The sequence below is a fragment of the Carlito syrichta genome, unplaced genomic scaffold (assembly GCF_000164805.1).
Source record: "Carlito syrichta isolate Samal-C Ts95f unplaced genomic scaffold, Tarsius_syrichta-2.0.1 Scaffold174579, whole genome shotgun sequence".
Classification (NCBI taxonomy): domain Eukaryota; kingdom Metazoa; phylum Chordata; class Mammalia; order Primates; family Tarsiidae; genus Carlito; species Carlito syrichta.
The window spans coordinates 15299-33871 of NW_007118675.1; the positions used below are offsets into that span (position 1 = coordinate 15299).

At 43.0% G+C, this 18573-nt stretch overlaps 1 protein-coding gene across 2 annotated transcripts in view; it reads right to left on the reverse strand.

Moving 5' to 3' along the window:
• MRE11 (MRE11 homolog, double strand break repair nuclease) overlaps positions 1–18573 on the reverse strand; it is a 52857-nt gene that overhangs the window by 4380 nt on the left and 29904 nt on the right. The window contains exons 13-17 of one of the 2 annotated variants that reach the window (XM_008051467.2): positions 16524–16586; positions 9956–10169; positions 8856–8939; positions 5402–5460; positions 4087–4154 (exon numbers count right to left, since the gene is read on the reverse strand). In XM_008051467.2, the coding sequence (XP_008049658.2) occupies positions 4087–4154; positions 5402–5460; positions 8856–8939; positions 9956–10169; positions 16524–16586 (488 nt within the window). The remainder of the gene's footprint in view (positions 1–4086; positions 4155–5401; positions 5461–8855; positions 8940–9955; positions 10170–16523; positions 16587–18573) is intronic. The other variant, XM_021709332.1, reaches the window with a different exon arrangement.

Consider the following 18573-nt stretch of genomic DNA (forward strand, 5'->3'; position numbering starts at 1 on the left):
TAGTAAACATCTGTCTGGGGACGGGGAGACACCTCTTATCAACAAGGGGGCCTGAATGAAGCCTATCTGTATGCCTAACCCTTAACTGTACCCCATAATATCATAACAAAAAATATTGATTTAAAAAAAAAAAAAGAAGCACAAGTCTGCTAAGGCTGATTTCAGAGTTGTTTCCAAAATCCCAAACAGCCTCTCAAAATGTAAATGATCTGACTGCAGTCGCTGAAGAGCATGACTGCTACGTTGAGAAGCAGAGAACAGTTGGGAGAGGATGTCTGACTTGAGAGATGGGGCGGCCTGGGTAAGTCACTCAGTCCACCGAGTTTCACTCTCTCGCCTGTGAAATGGGGACGACGAAGTTATGTCTGTCTCCTGGGGCTGCTGTGAGCCTCACAGGTGCTAATTCTTACGGGAAGTGCTCAGAATGGTGCCTGGCACCCAGGAAGCGCTCAGCATCGCCTCACATGTAACTAAGAAGTCAATGGCATTTATATGCTGGGAAGTACACAACTCAAAATGAGAGCAAGAGCAAACTATTTTTTCTTTACTATCCTTCAATACAAGCCACATCTACCAAATTCTGACCCACTCCTGAAAAAAGAGAACCAGGAAAGCCAGACCTGCTTTGTGTGTGCTGAAACTCACGAAGGCAAGAACAGCCAAACAAGGACTCAGAAGGGGCCCGCACTGCCTCCCATGACCGGAGGTACCCTGACAGTCTTCCAACAAATCTCCTTCCCCCACAAGCAAATCTGAGTGGGCTTCTATCAGCTGAAACAAAAGTCCTGTGTTTTCCCCCGCTTTTATTATATATATATTAATCACAAAACGCGTTTTATTAAAAATCATAATCCTATGATATCCCAAATTTCCAAAACACAATCAGACCATTTAAATCAGCTTAGGAGTCCTGTTCATTACACATAAATGAGCCTGAGAAATTCAAATAAATCTTCATGAGTTAAAACAACTCCCTCTACTACCCACCACACACATATAAACCAACCTGCATCTGTGCCCACCTCGGTATTTTCCACCCCTCTGTAAGTCCACTTTGAGCTTCTGCAACTCTCTTCCTCCCTGACCTTTCTCATGTCTGCCTTGTTTTTTCTCTTGTACCCAAGCCCTCAAGGCTGAAGCCCCAGGACAGGGACACAGCCCTCGTCTCTTGGCCTGCTTTTTCAGGGCCAGCCCATCATTCCACTGTCGCCGGGCACCGCCAGCATGCTGCTTGGAGGTGAACTCCAGCGTCACCCCAAGCCCTCACCTGCGCTCTGGACTCTCAGGCCCCATCTCCCACAGCCTCCCCGCGTGTGGGTTTCACAGGCACCTCCACCCTCTCACACAGGAAGGGGAGCGTCCGGTCACAGCCGTCGCCCCTAAAACATCTATCTGCTTCTTTCTTCCTTGATGCTCTCCTCGGGGCGGGGCACGGCACGGCCTAAATGCCAAGCGAGAAGCCTGAACACCAGCCACATTCCTCATGCTCCTCACCCCACCCCAAGTCTGCCACGGCCATCCTCGAGACACACCTCGAAACCACCGACCCCTCCACTTTCACCGCGGTTGGCAGCTCCCGCCCTGGACTCCCAGGGGCTCCTTCCCAGGGGCTCCTTCGAGGGCAGCCTGTGTGAGGCTCTGTCTGCTCGCCTGTCCCGCGGCATGATCTGCCCGGCCTCTCTCCTGTTCTCGCTTCAAGGCACTTGTCAGTCACTGACCCCAAGTCACATTCAGCCTGCTCTTCCTCCAGAGGCTGCGTGTATGCTTCCCTGTGCTTCTGGCAAGGCCAAGTCACTCTTCTAAACCTCAGCTCGCGTGCAGCCTCCTCAGAGGCCAGCCACTCTTCAATGCAGCCTTCTCGGAGGCCCTTGCTGACCACCCTTCCGAGTCGATGTTGGTGTCGCGAGCCCGCTCGTTCTCTCTGTACTCATTTCCTGCAGTGACTTCACCACATGCCCCAGTCATTGGCTCAAATGTGGCCTGTCACCTTGTAAACCTCTCAGTGACCTTTCCCAGGAAGACACTGGCACTTTCCTTAGATTTCATCACCCTGGGAAGCGAGCAGCTCCGTGTAATGAGCACATCACTGAAAGTGAATTTCTGGAGGGAAGGGACATTTTTCTCTCTCTCTAACCCCAGCACCCAGCCTGATGTTGAAGGAACTACGCTTACCACTTCCCAACACCGACTCTTAATTCACACGAAGCGTATATTCTCGATGGGGTCAATGTCACAGCCAAAGAACAAAAATTGGCTCCGGGGGTGGGGTCACTACTAGATGACAGTGATTTTTAGTCCTGATTCTCAAGTTCAATCCTACTCCTCAAAGCACTATTCTTTAGTATTTAATTTCTCTTCTTCGAGAGAAACTGAACTGACTCTGATTTATTTTCCTCCCTAGGGAATCGAGAAATGGTTGCGGCCAAGGAAAAGGCCTGAGCGCGCTGACTACAGCCTTTCTCTCCACCTCCCTCCCCTTTCTGATGCCCATGTCACTGCTCTCAGCTGGGACCACCGTCTCCCCGAGGACTCCTATCTCTGAAACCTCAGGTAAATTTTACAGCATCGGCCATTGCCTTGCTAAGCTATGGTGTGGCCATGTGCTCTTTGAGCTATGGCTGCTGCCATGTTTCTTAAGCTTTGGCCCCCTCCCCTATCTTGGGGAGGTGAATCTCCTCTCTTTCTCTCTCATTTACTTTCTAAATCAACTATATTTCCTAACCTAAAAAAAGAAAAAATTTATGGCCTCTATGAAGCTGCATCTTCTAGGCCTCATGCCTTGCTCCTGTCTTCAGCAGCCCATAGCACTTAAACTTAGGGGTCTGGATCAAAAAATCCACATAATTATGCACTAATTCAATCATCCTTTAATGAATTCAAACACGTTCCTCTCTTTTCTGCCACAATTTAAGTTGCCTGAAGGCAGAAGCCCGAATAAAGCGCTGACGTCCTACATCAGACCTGACACAGAAGACTGCTGACTATTATCTTAAGTAGAGATTCTCATTAATGGAGCTTTCCTTAAGCAGGGTCACCCAAAATGTTAACACACAAAAGCAAATGGTAACAGTGAATCCAGTTAAGCGTAACAGCAACAGACAAAAATCAGTAAGGACAGGAAGACCATGTAGGTGTGGAGGGAGACCCAAATAAGGCCTGAATTGTCTTTCGGAGGGTGGGCCCCTTGTGCTACAGGTCTCTCCCGGTCAGCAACTGCTCTAGGAACCTGTCAGCATCCCTGCACTAGCCAGCAGCGCGAGAGGCTGCATTTGGGGGGATTCTTTCAACATGTCTGCCCATTTCACGATGGGTGACTTATGAGTGCACCTGCCCATACTGCACTGAGTGTTTGGCAATTTTTGACCCAAAACAGCATGATCCCCATGTCCCATCCTCCCTGCTCATCCCATCTCTCCCCCACGTGATTTTGTTTTCCCAGATGAAACAAGTCCTCAAAGGGAAAAGGTGTGCTGATGTGGAAGGGGTGAAACAAAAAACAGCAGAGGCACTAAACAGCACCCAAACTGACGAGCTCAAAAACAGTTTTGTGCAGTGGAAAAAGTGTCTGGATAGGTATATTGCATCAAATGGAGAGTACTTTGAAGGCGACTGAAATTTAAACGTGTAAGAATAAACACACGATTTTCTATAAATAAATTCTATTTTACTGGGTCTCCCTGTACTCTGAAGGTAGAGTGTATCTGTGATCCTTTTTAGTGTTTAGCATAGCACCACGTATGATTAAGTATTTTAAAAAGTGGCAATGACAAAAGGTTGATGTCAAATAATAAAACAAAATTATTTTCCGTTAATTGAAGAGAACATGGTCTTCCATGAAGAAAATCACTGAGTAATAAAGACAAAAGGAAACACATTTCAGGTTTTTAAAATTTTCAATGGGCACATCTGCAGTAACGCTCACTAACAATAAGCCAGCCCTTGGTCTATTTTAGCCCTCTGCGTTCTGTACTAGCTGGAGGTTAGTCTGTTAACCTTCTACAGCACAGAAGAATGCAGAACCCTAGAATTCTGGATAATTTAAAAATTCTCCCGATGTTTCTTTTTGCAGGAAGTCACTACACTTACCTTTGATCTGTCTTTGAAGTGGTAGGAAAAATGTCTTCCTCCACATCTGATTCATCTACCTCAATCACCTAGGGTGGGGAACAAAGCAACAAATGATTTTGTGAGTAAAAATTAACTAAATGACTGAATCCCAAGGTGTTTTAAAAAAAATTACACTAAAAAGGAGACAGAATCCAAGTAAGCAGCAGGTACGACGACGAAAGCTTAGTCTGCCCCCCCCATATGTATCCCTCTTTGTTCACGAATGTCATTCCTGGCTACACACTCAGCTCACGTCTTCCCAGCCACCACAGGGGCCTGGGCACCCAGAGGAAGGCTCATGAGGTTGGTGAATAACTCGCAGCAGCTCATATGCCCTTCGATTTCCTTCATGGGCTCTGAAGACAAACGAGACCATCCATGTTCCGTCTCCAACTTTAAATGAGGCATCAGACTGTGTGACTCTCTCTCTGTTACATATCTCCGTTAAATACCATTTGTTAGTGTCAAGACCCAACAAAGATATTTCTGGTTCTTGGCTCTGTCACCCAAGACACAAACTCCCCCTCTGCATCTCATGTAGTCTTGACACCTGATACACACGTTTGCTATGTCTTTATTCCACTGAAGAGCAGATGGAGATGAAGCCAGGGACAGAACACCAAACAAGTGGTGCCCGAGGCCAAGGCTGCTGCCAGCCACCCTGCAGCACACGGGACAGTCTCTGAACAAAGATGATTTGGTCCAAAATGTCAACAGGGCTGTGACTGGGGAGCCCTGATGCAGAGGAAGTATCCTGGCTTGGGGGTCAAGACACGTGGGCTTTGAAGGTGCGGTACCAGGGTGTCAAGTCCACGTTGGAACAAGTCAGGGGACAGCAGATGGCCCATGCTGAGTCTGAGGCAGGACACAGACCCCCTGACACTGGCCCTGCAGCCACTGTGAGTCCAATATCAGCCATGAGCCACAGCCAACATCATGAGAACAAAGTAACAAGAGGAGCCCAGGCATAAATAAACCTCTCTATGCACCGAATTCACCTTCAGTCTTAGCATACCAGGCCCGGGCTCGTTCAACACTGTTATCCTTAAAAACACTGCTATATCCATGACATTTATGGATTTCTAATAATGTGAACCATTATCTTCAAAAGAGAAAAAGAGAAATTAAGAAAAAAGCAAATCCTAGAAGCCCTCAGTATAATCAGTAAAGTTCTCTCCAGCTTTAACGTTCCATACTTTTTCTTCTTTTATTTACTTTGTAAGTCAAAGTGTTGACAATTCATAATGCAGGAAACATGAATTATTAAAACACAGCCATGAAACTTTTTTCTCACCTCTGAATAATTCTTAGGGGCAACGTTTCGGGAGGGCTGCTGTCTTGTAGCTTTAAAGGCTAGAATGGCAAAGACGAAATATGTATTGTTATTCTTAAAACAACTTAGAAAAACTTGCACATTAGTTTAATTGAAGGATTTCTAAGTCCTGTTTGCAAAAACCCATGACAACCAATTATAAAACCATTTATATTTTTTAAAACTAAAAGGAGGTTGAAATATATGTTCAAATAATTCAAGGCCTAGCTGTCAGTTTTATAATTTCCCAGCTCATTCAAATACAGTAGAAGAAGCAGTGTTCATAAATATACCCACACCAAAAGTATTTTATAGAAAACACCTGAAGGACAGAATCTGATTGCCTAACCACCTGAACTGTCAACACCTGAAGGTCAGCCTCTTCCCTCTGCAGCCAGTGCTGCTTCTCCCATAGCTAGCTTAGGAGTTACATGGCTCCCATAAGGAGCTTCTTGTTCTCCCCTACCTGGACAGCCATATTTGGTAACTAAGAAATGTATCTGACGAAAATTCTAGAAAACAGCATATTATTTATTCCATGATAAAAATTCCTTTGAATCCACGCTTTCAGATGAGTGTGGTGGCTTACACCTGTAATCCCAACACTTTGGGAGGCCAAGGCAGAAGGACTGCTTGAGCCCAGAAGTTCAAGACTAGCCTGGACGACATAGCAAGACCTTGATATTAGCAGACTAGCAAGGTTTAGAAAATAAATCTCAACTGAGTATTTGAAATTTATTATAGGTTTTGATCTCAAGGGAAAAGAGGGGGAAAGAGAATGGGTTAGCTAAACATCAGGAGTCTAACCAAGTTTTCTTTGGTTCTGTTTTCTGAGTGAGTTTCACTCTTTATGGAGTGCAGGGACACAATCGAGGGTCACTGCAGCCTCAACCTCCTGGGCTCAGGCGATTCTTTGGCTTCAGTCTCCCCCCTAGTAGCTAGCACTACAAGCCTGCACCACCACACCTGGCTAATTTTTTGATTTTTTTGTAGAGACAAGGTCTCGTTATGTCGCCCAGGCTAGTCTTGAACTTCTGGGCTCAAGCTAGACTAGAGACCTAGGAAGGTGAGTGACTTGTCACAAGTCGCAAAGGTCACATGCTGAACTCAAAGTTGAACTCCACCTGGGTCCTCTACAACTTGAACGGATGCTCTCTCTCTCTCTTCTCTGTGTCTGTGTTAGACCCACCAAGAATAGAACAGCTTCTCTCTGGATGCAATTCCCTAAAGTAAAGACAGCATGTTTCTGAAACTAAGCATACTAGCTGGCTCTCCTCAAGTACTGAATCATACTTGAACAGAAATACAGCAATAGAATGTCTGATAAGGTTCCCTAAGAGTCTTCAATCAATCTGATGTCTGTACCCTTTCTCCAATGCCAGCTGTCATCCCATGCACATTGAAACTTCCTTCAATGGAATGACAGCTCACTTGCTTTCAAGGCAGCTTACTCCATCTTCACACTAACTAGACAGGTTATTCTGTATAATGCAGACTCCTCTGCTGAGAACCAGTAGCTAGGTTTCTAACCTCATCTTGGTCTGGAAGCCAGTAGGTGGTCAACTACTAGTTCTGGAGTCCAGAGAACACGAGGTCATTCCAAGCTCTGGTTCCAAATTGCTATGAGACCTTGGGCAAGTCACCTATCTTCTGCTTTTCTGTAAAGCAGGGTTAGTTTAATAAGTACTTACCCCACAGACCTTTTAAAAGGCAGGCAGTTTCACAAGTTTTAGCTACTATTTGTACTATCAGTGGCTTTATGAGGAAGCAAAGTTGCTCCAATATCTTCCAGGTCCATTCAATCAGGTAAGCTTCATCTGGTATGCTTCCAGCTTTTCCAATTCAAACTTAAGGGGCCAGGAGTTCTTAATCTGGGGTTAAGAATTGGCTTCGTGGCAAGGGCAGGGTGTGTGTGTCCCTGAATGCTTTGAAAGCCAGTGCAATCGCATGTGAGTACTTATTCAGGGAGAGAAGACGTTGCTCTCATCAGGTTCTCAGAGAATCCGTAAGCCAAAAGATATAATATTGCCTTTGGAACTAAACTAAACAAATCAATATTCCTTTTCACATGCTAGAACATAATCTATGTAAAGACCTGAATCCTTCCCAGACCTGATATTCCAAGCTCCTTCAACCATGTTTTAAGTTATATGGTTTCTCTTCTGAGTGCTCATACACAGTTGACATCCTGCCTGAAATGCAATTCAAGATGAGCACAGTTCTCTTGCCATGGCACGTCCATATAGGCACAGGGAGAACGTCCTTGTTGTAGACGCACCACTTCTGCTAACAGGGCGTAAGACAGCCATCAGCCTGGCAGTCAGGCTGGCCTGAACAGCTTTACTGACCTAAGAGGTCTGTGTCACCTGGTGCTGCTAAGCTCACATGCCTTTCGCAACTGTATTGCGTAGCTGTCCTTCGGACATAAATGTAGCTTGTATTTGCCCTTGACAGACTTCATCTTGTGAGAATTAGTTCAAGTCCCCAATGTGTCAACGAGTAATCCTAGCTATGAAAGTGAGACAGTAATTAACCTCAAATGACAGACAATATAAATACTGCCTTTGGAACTAGACTAAACAAATCAATATTCTTTTCACATGCTAGAATATAATCTATGTAAAGGCCTGAATCCTTCTCAGACTTGATATTCCAAGTATTTACATGTATTCTAAATGCAAAGTAGAAAAAAATACCACCACTTATCTTACCCATTTTGGTAAACATGACTACAAATTTGAGGCCAATTTTTAGACTACAGGACATACACAAATGAATTCCACGACTTAGTCACAATTTCACACACATCTCTACACAGGCGCCAGCACAGGGAAAACATGGAAGCAGAATTACAGAGGCAGTTTCCCTCTCTCAGTCATTGTTGTATACCGACCAATGCTTCACCTCTCTATGGTGCCATGATCTCTGTCAAGGGAGAGAATTTTTAAAGTTTATCCAAGATAGTTCTGATGCGTGACAAAGATAGTTTAAAGAATAATTTGGCCAGGCTGGGTGGCTCAGCCTGTAATCCTAGCACTTTGGGAGGCCAAGGCAAGTAGACTGCCTGAGCCTGCGAGTTTGAGACCAGTCCGGGCAACCTGGCGAGACCTCGTCTCTACAATAAATAAAAAATTAGCTGGGCACAGTAGCGCGCCTGTAGTTAAGGCTCCTTGGAAGGCTGAGGTGGAAGTCGATGCTGGGGTGGCCATGAGTATGCCACTGCACTCCAGTCGGCAATGGAATGAGACTCCAGCTCGAAAAAGAAGAAGAAAAAGAAAAAAGAAAAGAATAATTTATCCTGAGATCCGAATTGCCCTTTTAACTCTCCAAAAATGGCAATGCAAATACATAAGGGTTACCACTGGGGATCACCTCGGTATTTCTATGTTGGAATTTATAATTAACTGCTAGGCAATTACCTGCTGCCTATACTCACCATCCATAATAGACATATTTCTAGATGTCGACACAGTGGCCTTTGAGCTCCTGCCACGAGTGGAAGTTTCCAGGCCAGTGCTTGCTGTTGGAAAAGCGAGCAGTCAATCTCGAATCCTATCAGTAGCTCAGGCTTTTTTATGCAACTCCAAAATAAAAGCTAAGTAAAACTATGCCAAATAAGTGTATTTGTAAAACATCAAAAACATGTATCAGAAGAACATCTGGTAACTGACCAACTGATTTTCAGAGACGATTCTTTTAGGTCACATTTGGTTCTTATTTGTCCAATTAAAATTTAAGAAAAAGTTTTGTAAGTGTAAGGATCATGAGAATCATCATTAGAAGATAGAGACTTTAAACTAGTTTACTATGCGTTTTACCAGCATGGCATTCCTCTGGATAAATACTTAAAAGCGGCCACTGCACTCCAGTCTGGGCGACAGAGTGAGATCCAACTCAAAAAAACAAAACAAAACAATGTGTTAAAATATCCCTAGGGGTGAGTTTATACAATGCGTGAGAAAGTCACCAGATGACCATTTTCTATTTGCTTGGACTATTCAATGACAATAATGTCTCTTTGAATACAATCATGACAACTAATGATTGCTTTTAGAAACCAAACTGTTTTTTTTTAATAAGCAAACTTCACGAAGCCCACTTCATAAGCTTGTGGATACTGTATCCTATGCCAACAACAAAAATGATAATTGTAATCGCATTCTCATCCTGTTCCTCCCACTGCCATTAGCTAGCTATTTTCTCTAATAACTCCTATTTTCCTCACTATTACTTTGTACCAATGAGCGTAAATATGCCATTAAATGAACCCAAAAGGTAATGTGTGAAAAACACAGTGAAGCTTGTAAAAGTATGTGTTAGGAACAATTAAAACCCTACATGCACGTGGCCATTCAAAATTCATTTAAGTAAAAAGTACATGCAGCTGCACTAAAGACGCCTTTATGCATTGTAAAAATAGGTGTTTTTTAAAGAACTGTGCTTTGACCACAGAAACTTGATTCTGACAAGATGCAATCCTGCATTTCCCCCTCAACTGCCAAGTCTGAGTATGCAAACGCCTACACCCAGTGCTACCTCTTCCTCTCTGAGACCCTCCTCTCGGTGCTGAATTCTGTCCTCTTCCTCCTCTTCGTCCTCTTCCCCGGCCTCTTCCTTTGTTCGCTGCTGCCGAGATGCTGTCATCAGAGTCATCAGCCATCTGCTCAGCTAAGTCTACACTCATCAGGTCATCGGCACTGAAGGCGGAGTCCTCTGTCTGAGCTCTGAGTGCTCTAGCCCTGTTCATAGCCTGAGAGATGACAAAGAGAAGGTATGCATAAGTACACGGCGCAGCCTCCGGACACCAATCAGGAATCCAGATGAATACCTACCACTGTCAACCTGTCTACATCATTCTTCACTATAAAAGATAAAAGGGAAGCTCCTCACTAAGCAAATCAATTGTCTATTATCTGTCAGATCAATTTACAATCCTACCTGTAAAATGAGACCTTGCAAAAAGGTTTAACTAAGAAAAATGAAACTTTACAAGATCAAAACTTCCAGAAATCAAAGAAATACTGGCAACCACACCTAATTCAATACCACATTTCAAAGAGACTATCATCATCTGAGCCACTTTTTAAGATGGGATCTTAATAAATAAGAAAAAAAGCTTACAGAAAATAGCTGTTATCTCTGGGTGGTAAAATTTTAGGGTCCTTTGTTTTCTCTTTTACTCTTGAATACTACAAAATTTCTATAACACCCTTTTTCTAAATTTTTTTAATGAGAAAAACATGAACAATAACTTCTTACAAACGCATGATAAAAAAAATTAAATAGAATATATCAATCGAAAATCTAGGAAATAAAAATCTTAGGACCAATAATATGCCACAAGTGTTTAGTGTCTTATTTTAATAAGAAACCATCTAGAAAAGACAAGTTTGACACTTAACCAAACATTCTAACTCTGAAAGAAACACAGACATTCTGATTAAAAGCAGAATAAAGGTAAAGGCCCCGATCTTCCCTAAAACCAATCAAGGCATAAAAGGAGAACAAAAACGAAACACATTTTCGATAAAGTTAGAAAACAGCTTCAACTCCCAAACACACAATCTATGAAGAAGAGTTAACGGATAGAATGAACACCTGACCCGGCTACAAGCTGAGAAGGTTCCAGACATTGCAGAGCTCTCTACAATCGATGCATCCCACGAGTCGTGACAACAGGATCTCTTGGAATGGGAAGTTCTGGGTCTAAGGGTGACGACCAGAGCACCTCCAAGCTTTGCGACACCATGAAGTAGGGAGAAGGAGGGCCAGAGGAGGAGATGTGACCAAGGCAGGCAGCGAAGTGGGAGGGAGGAAGGGACAGAGGGCGGGAGGGAATACAATTTCCCATGACCTTAGCTGGGGGGAATAGCAGCTAGATCACAGCAAGAAGGGCTTGAAGGGTGCTGCAATACAGACAGTCTCCTACACAGGTAGGCTTATGTGGAGAGCCCACTGCTCCGCGGCTACAAACCAGACAGCGTATTACTGCATTAAATGCTCTGGGCACCTGTAACACAGTGGGAGGCATCTATGTATCTAACATGGAAAAGGAACAGTCAAAATACAGCACTACAGTCTTACGGACCACTGCCACACCTGCATCAGAGAGCACCATGTTTTTTGCATTGTTGTGCGTTTGCTTTTGTGGTGTTTAAACCGCCTCCAGCACAGTGCTGGAGTGCTGGTTAGAGTCCCCAGGGGCGAGAAGGCTGTAATATGCCTTTTGGAGAAAATATTTGTTAGAAAAACTTCATTCAGGTATGGTCTATAGACTATTGGCTGTGAGTTTAACATTAATGAATCAACAGTGTATATTAAACAGTGTCCTTAAATAGAAACACATAAGAGGTTATGTATTGACAAAAATGTTCTAACTAGTGACTCATAGGAACTTAATGCTTTATTTCCCCTAGGAGCAGTGGTTCAGTATTTGCTAATTCAGTGCTAGAAGTGACTTTATAGACCATAGCTACCACACATAACAAGAAAAAAGGTGACCTAAATTAGATAATTAATAAAATAGATCTAATTGATACATGTTGAATTCTGTACTCTGAAAAGAAATAATGTATTTCAAGACCGCATAACATTTTTTAGCTGATCTATAACAGGATGCTAAAAAACTCAATAAATTCTAGATGGTAGAAACAGAATTATCATACTATCTAATCATCATCCAAAAAAATGAGAAATAATAATAAAGTAAAACTCCCGAGACTCCTGAAAATTAATGAGAATAAAACTGTAAAACAAAACTAAAATTGTTGAATATCTAGAAAATAATAACAAAAACACTGCGTATCATCACATCAAATGAAAGAGCTAAGGTGGTGCTGATATACAGCCTGCCAAGTAAGAATAAATCTAAGTAAGCTAATCTTGTATTCAAAAGTTTGAAAAAATAAAGCTCATCCAAGGAAAGAATAAAGATAAAACCATGTATTAATACATTTTATACAAAAAAATATTAGAACTAATAAAGCTAAGAACATATCCTTTGGAACAAAATAGCAATACTGATAAAAATCAATAGCTGTTTATCAACAAAAACAGTTTAACAGAAAAGGAAGAAAATACAAATACACATTATTAGAAACAGAAACAGGGGGGAGAGCCAAGGAAAATTAGAAGATTTATGACAGAATGCTCAATTCTACAAAGTTTGGAAAACGGAAAAAAAGCAAAACAAAACAGACCAATTTTCAAATAAAACTTTGAGAAAACGTTAAAATAAATATACTCCTCACCAAAACCCACAAAACTTAGCAGGTAAATTCTACCAGATTTTCGAAGAACATTGCCATTGCAATGGTGCCAGAGAACAAAGCAAGCAAATTTCCAGACGGCGTTTATGGAGCCACCATGACACAGTACTGACAAGGGACGGCATGCACAGAAAGAAAATCAGCACTTTATTCACGAATATGAAGGCAGACACCAGGACTCCAGGACCACACGGAAACACCAGTATACAGTCACTACCAGGGGTTTAGAGAGTGATTCAAGAATGGGTTCATGACAGGCCATGCATGAACATAATTCACTATACTGATGAGAAAAAAAGCCAGATACGTCTCTATATGTGCCAACAGGGCAGGCAACTCACCAGCCAGTCCTGATTTTCGCCAACAGCCTCGGAGTAAGTGGATACTTTCTTCACATGCCAAAAACCCCAAACGTTACACTATTCTGTGTATGTAGACAGAGACACACAGAGAGAGAGAGAGTGAGAGTGAGAGAGTGAGAGAGAGTGAGAGAGAGAGAGAGAGAGAGAGAGAGAGAGAGAGAGAGAGGGAGGGAGGGAGGCAGAAAAAAGGGAGGGAAGGGGAAGGAGGGAGGACAGGAAAAAGGGGGGAGAGCGAGAGAGACAAGGGAGAGAGGGAGAGAGGGAGAGACAGAGACAGAGCAGACACACAAGTGTGCTCAAGTGAGTGCTCTTACAAGCCAATTAGAGAAAGAAAAACACTCTACCCAAAAGAGAAAATGTGATCAAAGAAAATGACTATGGGTTTCAGATAAAAAGAAATGATTTAGCAACACAAACATTATTTAGACTCACTAGTAAAAAAATGAATTTTTTAAAAAGTAGAAAATAATTTATCCCTTAGATTTATGAAGAGCAAAGGACGCAGTGATACACCATGATGAATCAGAACTGGGGACATAAGCGCTCCCAAATACCGCTGGTTGGAATAGAAACGATATGACAGTCGGGCTTGGTGGCTCAACCTGTAATCCCAGCACTTTGGGAGGCCGAGGTGAGTGGATTGCCTGAGCCCGCGGGTTCGAGACCCGCCTGGGCAACTTGGCGAGACCTCATCTCTACCATAAATCAAAAAATCAGTCGGGCGTGGTAGCGCGTGCCTGTAATTCCGGCTACTCGGAAGGGAGGCGGAAAGATCGCCGGAAATGATATGACACCTTGTAGCAGTTGGCAGCATGTAGCAAAACTGGAAATGTGCATGCCCTACTACAATTACTGTTTCTCAGAATGAATTACTAACCATCATTTCTAAATTTTGTAGTTCTCCCTCTGTCTGAATACTGTATCTTCATTTTTATCCTCTCAAACATTACATTCAAATTGTATTTTTAACTCTAACTTTTCTATGCAAAAGATTCTGGTATCTTTGAAGTTTATTACTTCTCAGATTTTACCTCACGGGCGTAGGTCTAAAGCCAACACCAAAGACATTCCCATACACTTTCTGTGAGATCTGAACACATGCTAACCTGGTAGTACACATTTTAAAAATTGTAGTGCAAGATACATAACATAAAACTCACCCTTCTAACTGTTTCTGAGTGCAGTACAGCAAGTTACGTGCTTTCACATTGCTGTGCAACCACTGCCGCCATCCACCTCTTGGAATCCTTCATCATCCCACACTGAAACCCCAGGCCCATTCACACTGCCCTCCCCACAGCCCTGGTCACCACCACTGTTCTGTCCCTGAGTTCAACCACTGTAGGCATCTCACATCAGGGAAAGATAAAAATATCTGCCCTCTGCATCTAGTTTTTTACACTAGCATGTGGTTTCACGTGTTACCCATGTTGTAGCATGCGGTTTCACGTGTTATCCATGTTGTAGCATGCATCTGAGTTTTATTCCCTTTTAAGACTGAAGAACATTCCACTGCATGCGTACGCCACATCTTATTTATCCATTCACCTGTGTCCTCTGGGCTGCTTCCACCTCTTGGCTATTGTGACTCATGCATCTATGAACACTGGTGCACAAAGATCTGTAAGTCCCTGCTTTTAATTATTTTGGTTATATACCTAGAAGTGGGATTGCTAGATTATATGGCAATTATGTTTAATTTTCTGAGGAACTACCATCCTTTCCAGGGTGGCTGTCCCATTTTTAATTCCCACCAGCAACGTACAAGGATTCTCATTTCTCCACATTCTAACCAAAATTTGTAATTATTGTTTTAAAATAATAGTCATCTAACGGGTGTGAAGTAGCATCTTACTGTGGTTTTGATTTGTATTTGTTATGACTGGTGATGTTGAGTATCTTTTCATTTGCATATTGATCACTAGTAAATCTCTGGAGAAATGTCTATTCAAGTCTTTTGCCCATTTTAAAAACTGAGAATTTTTTGTTATTGCTGAGTTTCAGAAATTGTAAAAATATATTCTGGACAGTCATCCCTTAACACATACATAATTTGAAAATATTTTCTCCCATCTGGTGGGTCACCCTTTCATTATGCTGACAGTGTCTAACATTACATTTTGAAAGAGGATATCAATGCTGCCTTGAATTCAGACCGAACATAAGAAATTAGAAGCCAAGTAAGCTAAGAACCCTGGGTCAGACTAAGAATAGTTTTTGTATTTTTAAAGGGCTGTTAAAAAAAAAAAAAAAAAGAGCTGGGTGTGGTGATTCACACCTGTAATCCTACCACTTTGGGAGGCCTAGGAGGAAGGACTGCTTGAACCTAGAAGTTTGAGACCAGGCTGAGAAACACAGTGAGACCTTTTGCCACAAAAAATAACAAAAATTAGCCGGGCATAGCAGCGCATGCTGCAGTCCCAGCAACTCTGGAGGCCAAGGCAGAAGATCACCTGGGGCCAGGAGGTCAAGGATGTGGCAAGTCACGATCATCATCTCACTGCACTCCAGCCTGGTCTCCACAGAGTGAGACCCCAACCAGTAGATAAATAAAAGCAAGACTATGTGATAAAGTCCTTGTACATAGCCTGCAAAGCCTAATATTTACTGTTTGGCCTTTCATTTAAATGTGAGCCTATAATTAAAGACTTGAGAGCTTTTAACAAGAGACTTTTTTAAAGCATAATGTTTTCCTCTAAAATAATTCAAGAAGTATTTTCTTTACACATCTCTGACCTACTAGACTGAGGAAATCTTGGGACATAGACCATTCTACTTATATTCCTCATATAAAACAGAATGTCTAACTCACAGTAGGCCGTATGCAAAATATCTACTGAATGAAAGCACTCAAGACAAAACCAACAGTAAATCATTTATAAGATAACTCTCGAATACTAGACAGCAATCATAAAACACTAAGGACAATAGAGAACAAGCAAATACATTTCACCCATGAATTCACCAAGTTCTCAACGGAGGCCCAACATGTGAGTGAGTGGCTGCCAGTGTGCAGTTCCCTCTCTGCAAAGACAGTGATGCCGGTGTTCAAGCTAATCTTAACAATCTAGAATGGGTAATGGAAACCATCTGTTTACCCTCAGAAACACTGCTAACCAAAACACGTGTGTCTTTTTTGCCCCAAATAATACCGGCTCAGGAGGGTAAGACTTCATTTCTTATTTATAAGATGCTCTGATGGCAAGGAGATCAGATTTGATTAGAAAGTGCTCTTGTTGTATATGCTCCCCAAACAGACAATTAAGTAAGTTTTGGACAAAGGAAAGGGGAAAAAACAGAGTTATACCAGCGAGCAGCACACCTGTAGGTTGAACTGAAATCAAAGGCATCCAATCCTACTCACTCCCATCCACCATACCCATGGACTGACCATGCTATAATAAATAAACCTGCCAATTACTCCAGTTTAACAAACAGACACATAGGAACAGGAATCTACAGCAGAACAATTACCTCCCGAACTTCATCATCTTCTTCATTAGTATTTTTTTGCCGGCTTTCCCTGAAACGACGAACCTAGAGCATAACAGATAAATTACAAATCACGTTTATTCCAGTTACATAAATATAAAGCTCTACGACTGAGTAAAAAATGCTTTATGCTAAAAAATAAAACTTGCAGTCTTAGCTACAATTTGTTTCACAAAAGATTGATTAAAGAAATTGTATTTTTCCAATTACATTAAAATTTTCAAAATGTACTCTAAAAAATTGACCCTAAGCAAAATTATATTACCTGTTGCCAAAATGTTCCATATTACTGAAAAATGATCTGTCAGACTGCAGAGGAAAAACACTCAAATAACCTATGGGCGTTATACTTCAGTAAAACAGTTGACAACAAAAGCATCTCCTTGATGAGCCTTGAAATACTTATTGCATTGCTCAAATCGCTCTTGTGCACTTGGCTGCAAGCCATCCAGGAGGCTCTGTGACGTGGTATCTGAAGGGGGTGGGACCCTCAAGATTCACTTTTACCAAAAACGGTCATCGACGGAATGTTTGCTGACCACGCCAGGCACTACTGTGGGATCTGGGACTACGGCAACTAATAAAACAGTTAAAACTCTGGCCTCATGGAGCTTACAAACTACTGCGTACACGGGAAGAGGGAGAAGCAAGCAAGAAGTCATGCTGTGTTTAAGAAAGCATCTGAGACCAAGTGGATTTCCAGCTAGATCAGGAAGGCCTGGCCTGGGGAGCCTCCCCAGGATCAATCTGTCTACTGACAGTTTTCAACCCGCATAACCTTGCTTACGTAGAGAGCAGCAGAGGATCCCCTGGGAACATCTGCAAAGGCCTTGATGCTTATTCCAGGGACCATCCAGGTGTGCACACAGAGACACGGGCACTGGTGCCTGGGGGCCGCTGCGATCCCCAATGCCTGCCTGTACTCTTTCTGACTGCACTATAGTTTTTCCCTGTAAATGAAAACCTTAAGTGAGGATGCTCAGAGGACTTCCATGAATCCTTTGAAATATATGACCCTGCACAATCTTTGCAAAAGGTGATACATGCTCAGAGAAACATAAAGCAGGAGGGACAGGCAGTACTGAGAAGAGGCTACATACATCTCAACAGGGTGATCACGAAGGCCTTGTCAACAAAGCCTTATGTGAGCAAAGACTTAAGAGGCGGGGAAGGAGTCATGCAAGGAGCTGGGGACAATCATTCCAATCAGAGGAGAGAGCATGCATGAAGGCACTGGGGCCAAGCATGCCCGGTATGTTTACAAAATGGCAAGGAGTGTTATGGCGGGGGCAGGCATGAGGGTAAAGAAATAACAGAGCCAGGCTGAAGAAGGCCTTGCAACCAACGATAAGAGCTGTGACTAATCTGAAATAGTGAGGATCACTGGACAGCTGAATTGAGGACAGAATGGAGGCGGGGTGGAGAAGGGCACAGGTGGCAGCAGAGACCAGTCTGGAGACTATGGGAATGATCCACAAGGAATGGCGATACTGTGGACCCATGCAGTAAGGTAGCAAGAAGCAGCCACACCATACATACACTCTGACGACAGAGCAAAAAGGATTTCCAGGCTGCCGGGATGTAAGTGACAGAAAGAGAAAAGCCAAGGATGCCTGCATGGTTTTTGGCAGCTGAAAGAACAAGGCTTCCCCCAGAACACCAGGGTGAGGATCAACACTGCAGACCAGGATGCGTTCCAAGGGGGCGATACCTGTCACGCGTCTGAGTGGAAATGTGACCACCAAACGGATGACATGTAAACCAGGCGACTGGATGAGATCCCCAGGGTGTGTGTGGGCTGAGTTCCAGGGATGCCCATCTAAGAGGCTGGAGAGATGAATGTCATCAACAGACTGAGCGTGCAGCGCCATCGAGGCAGTAAGAAAACCAGAAGAGTGTGCAGCCCCGAAAGTCAATGAAAACAACGTTTCAAGAAGCAGTCGAGTGAGATTCAAGACAGAAAACTGACAGCAGATGTGGCAATGAGGGCGCTGGGGGCCTCAATAGGAGCAGCTTCACTGGAATGATGGAG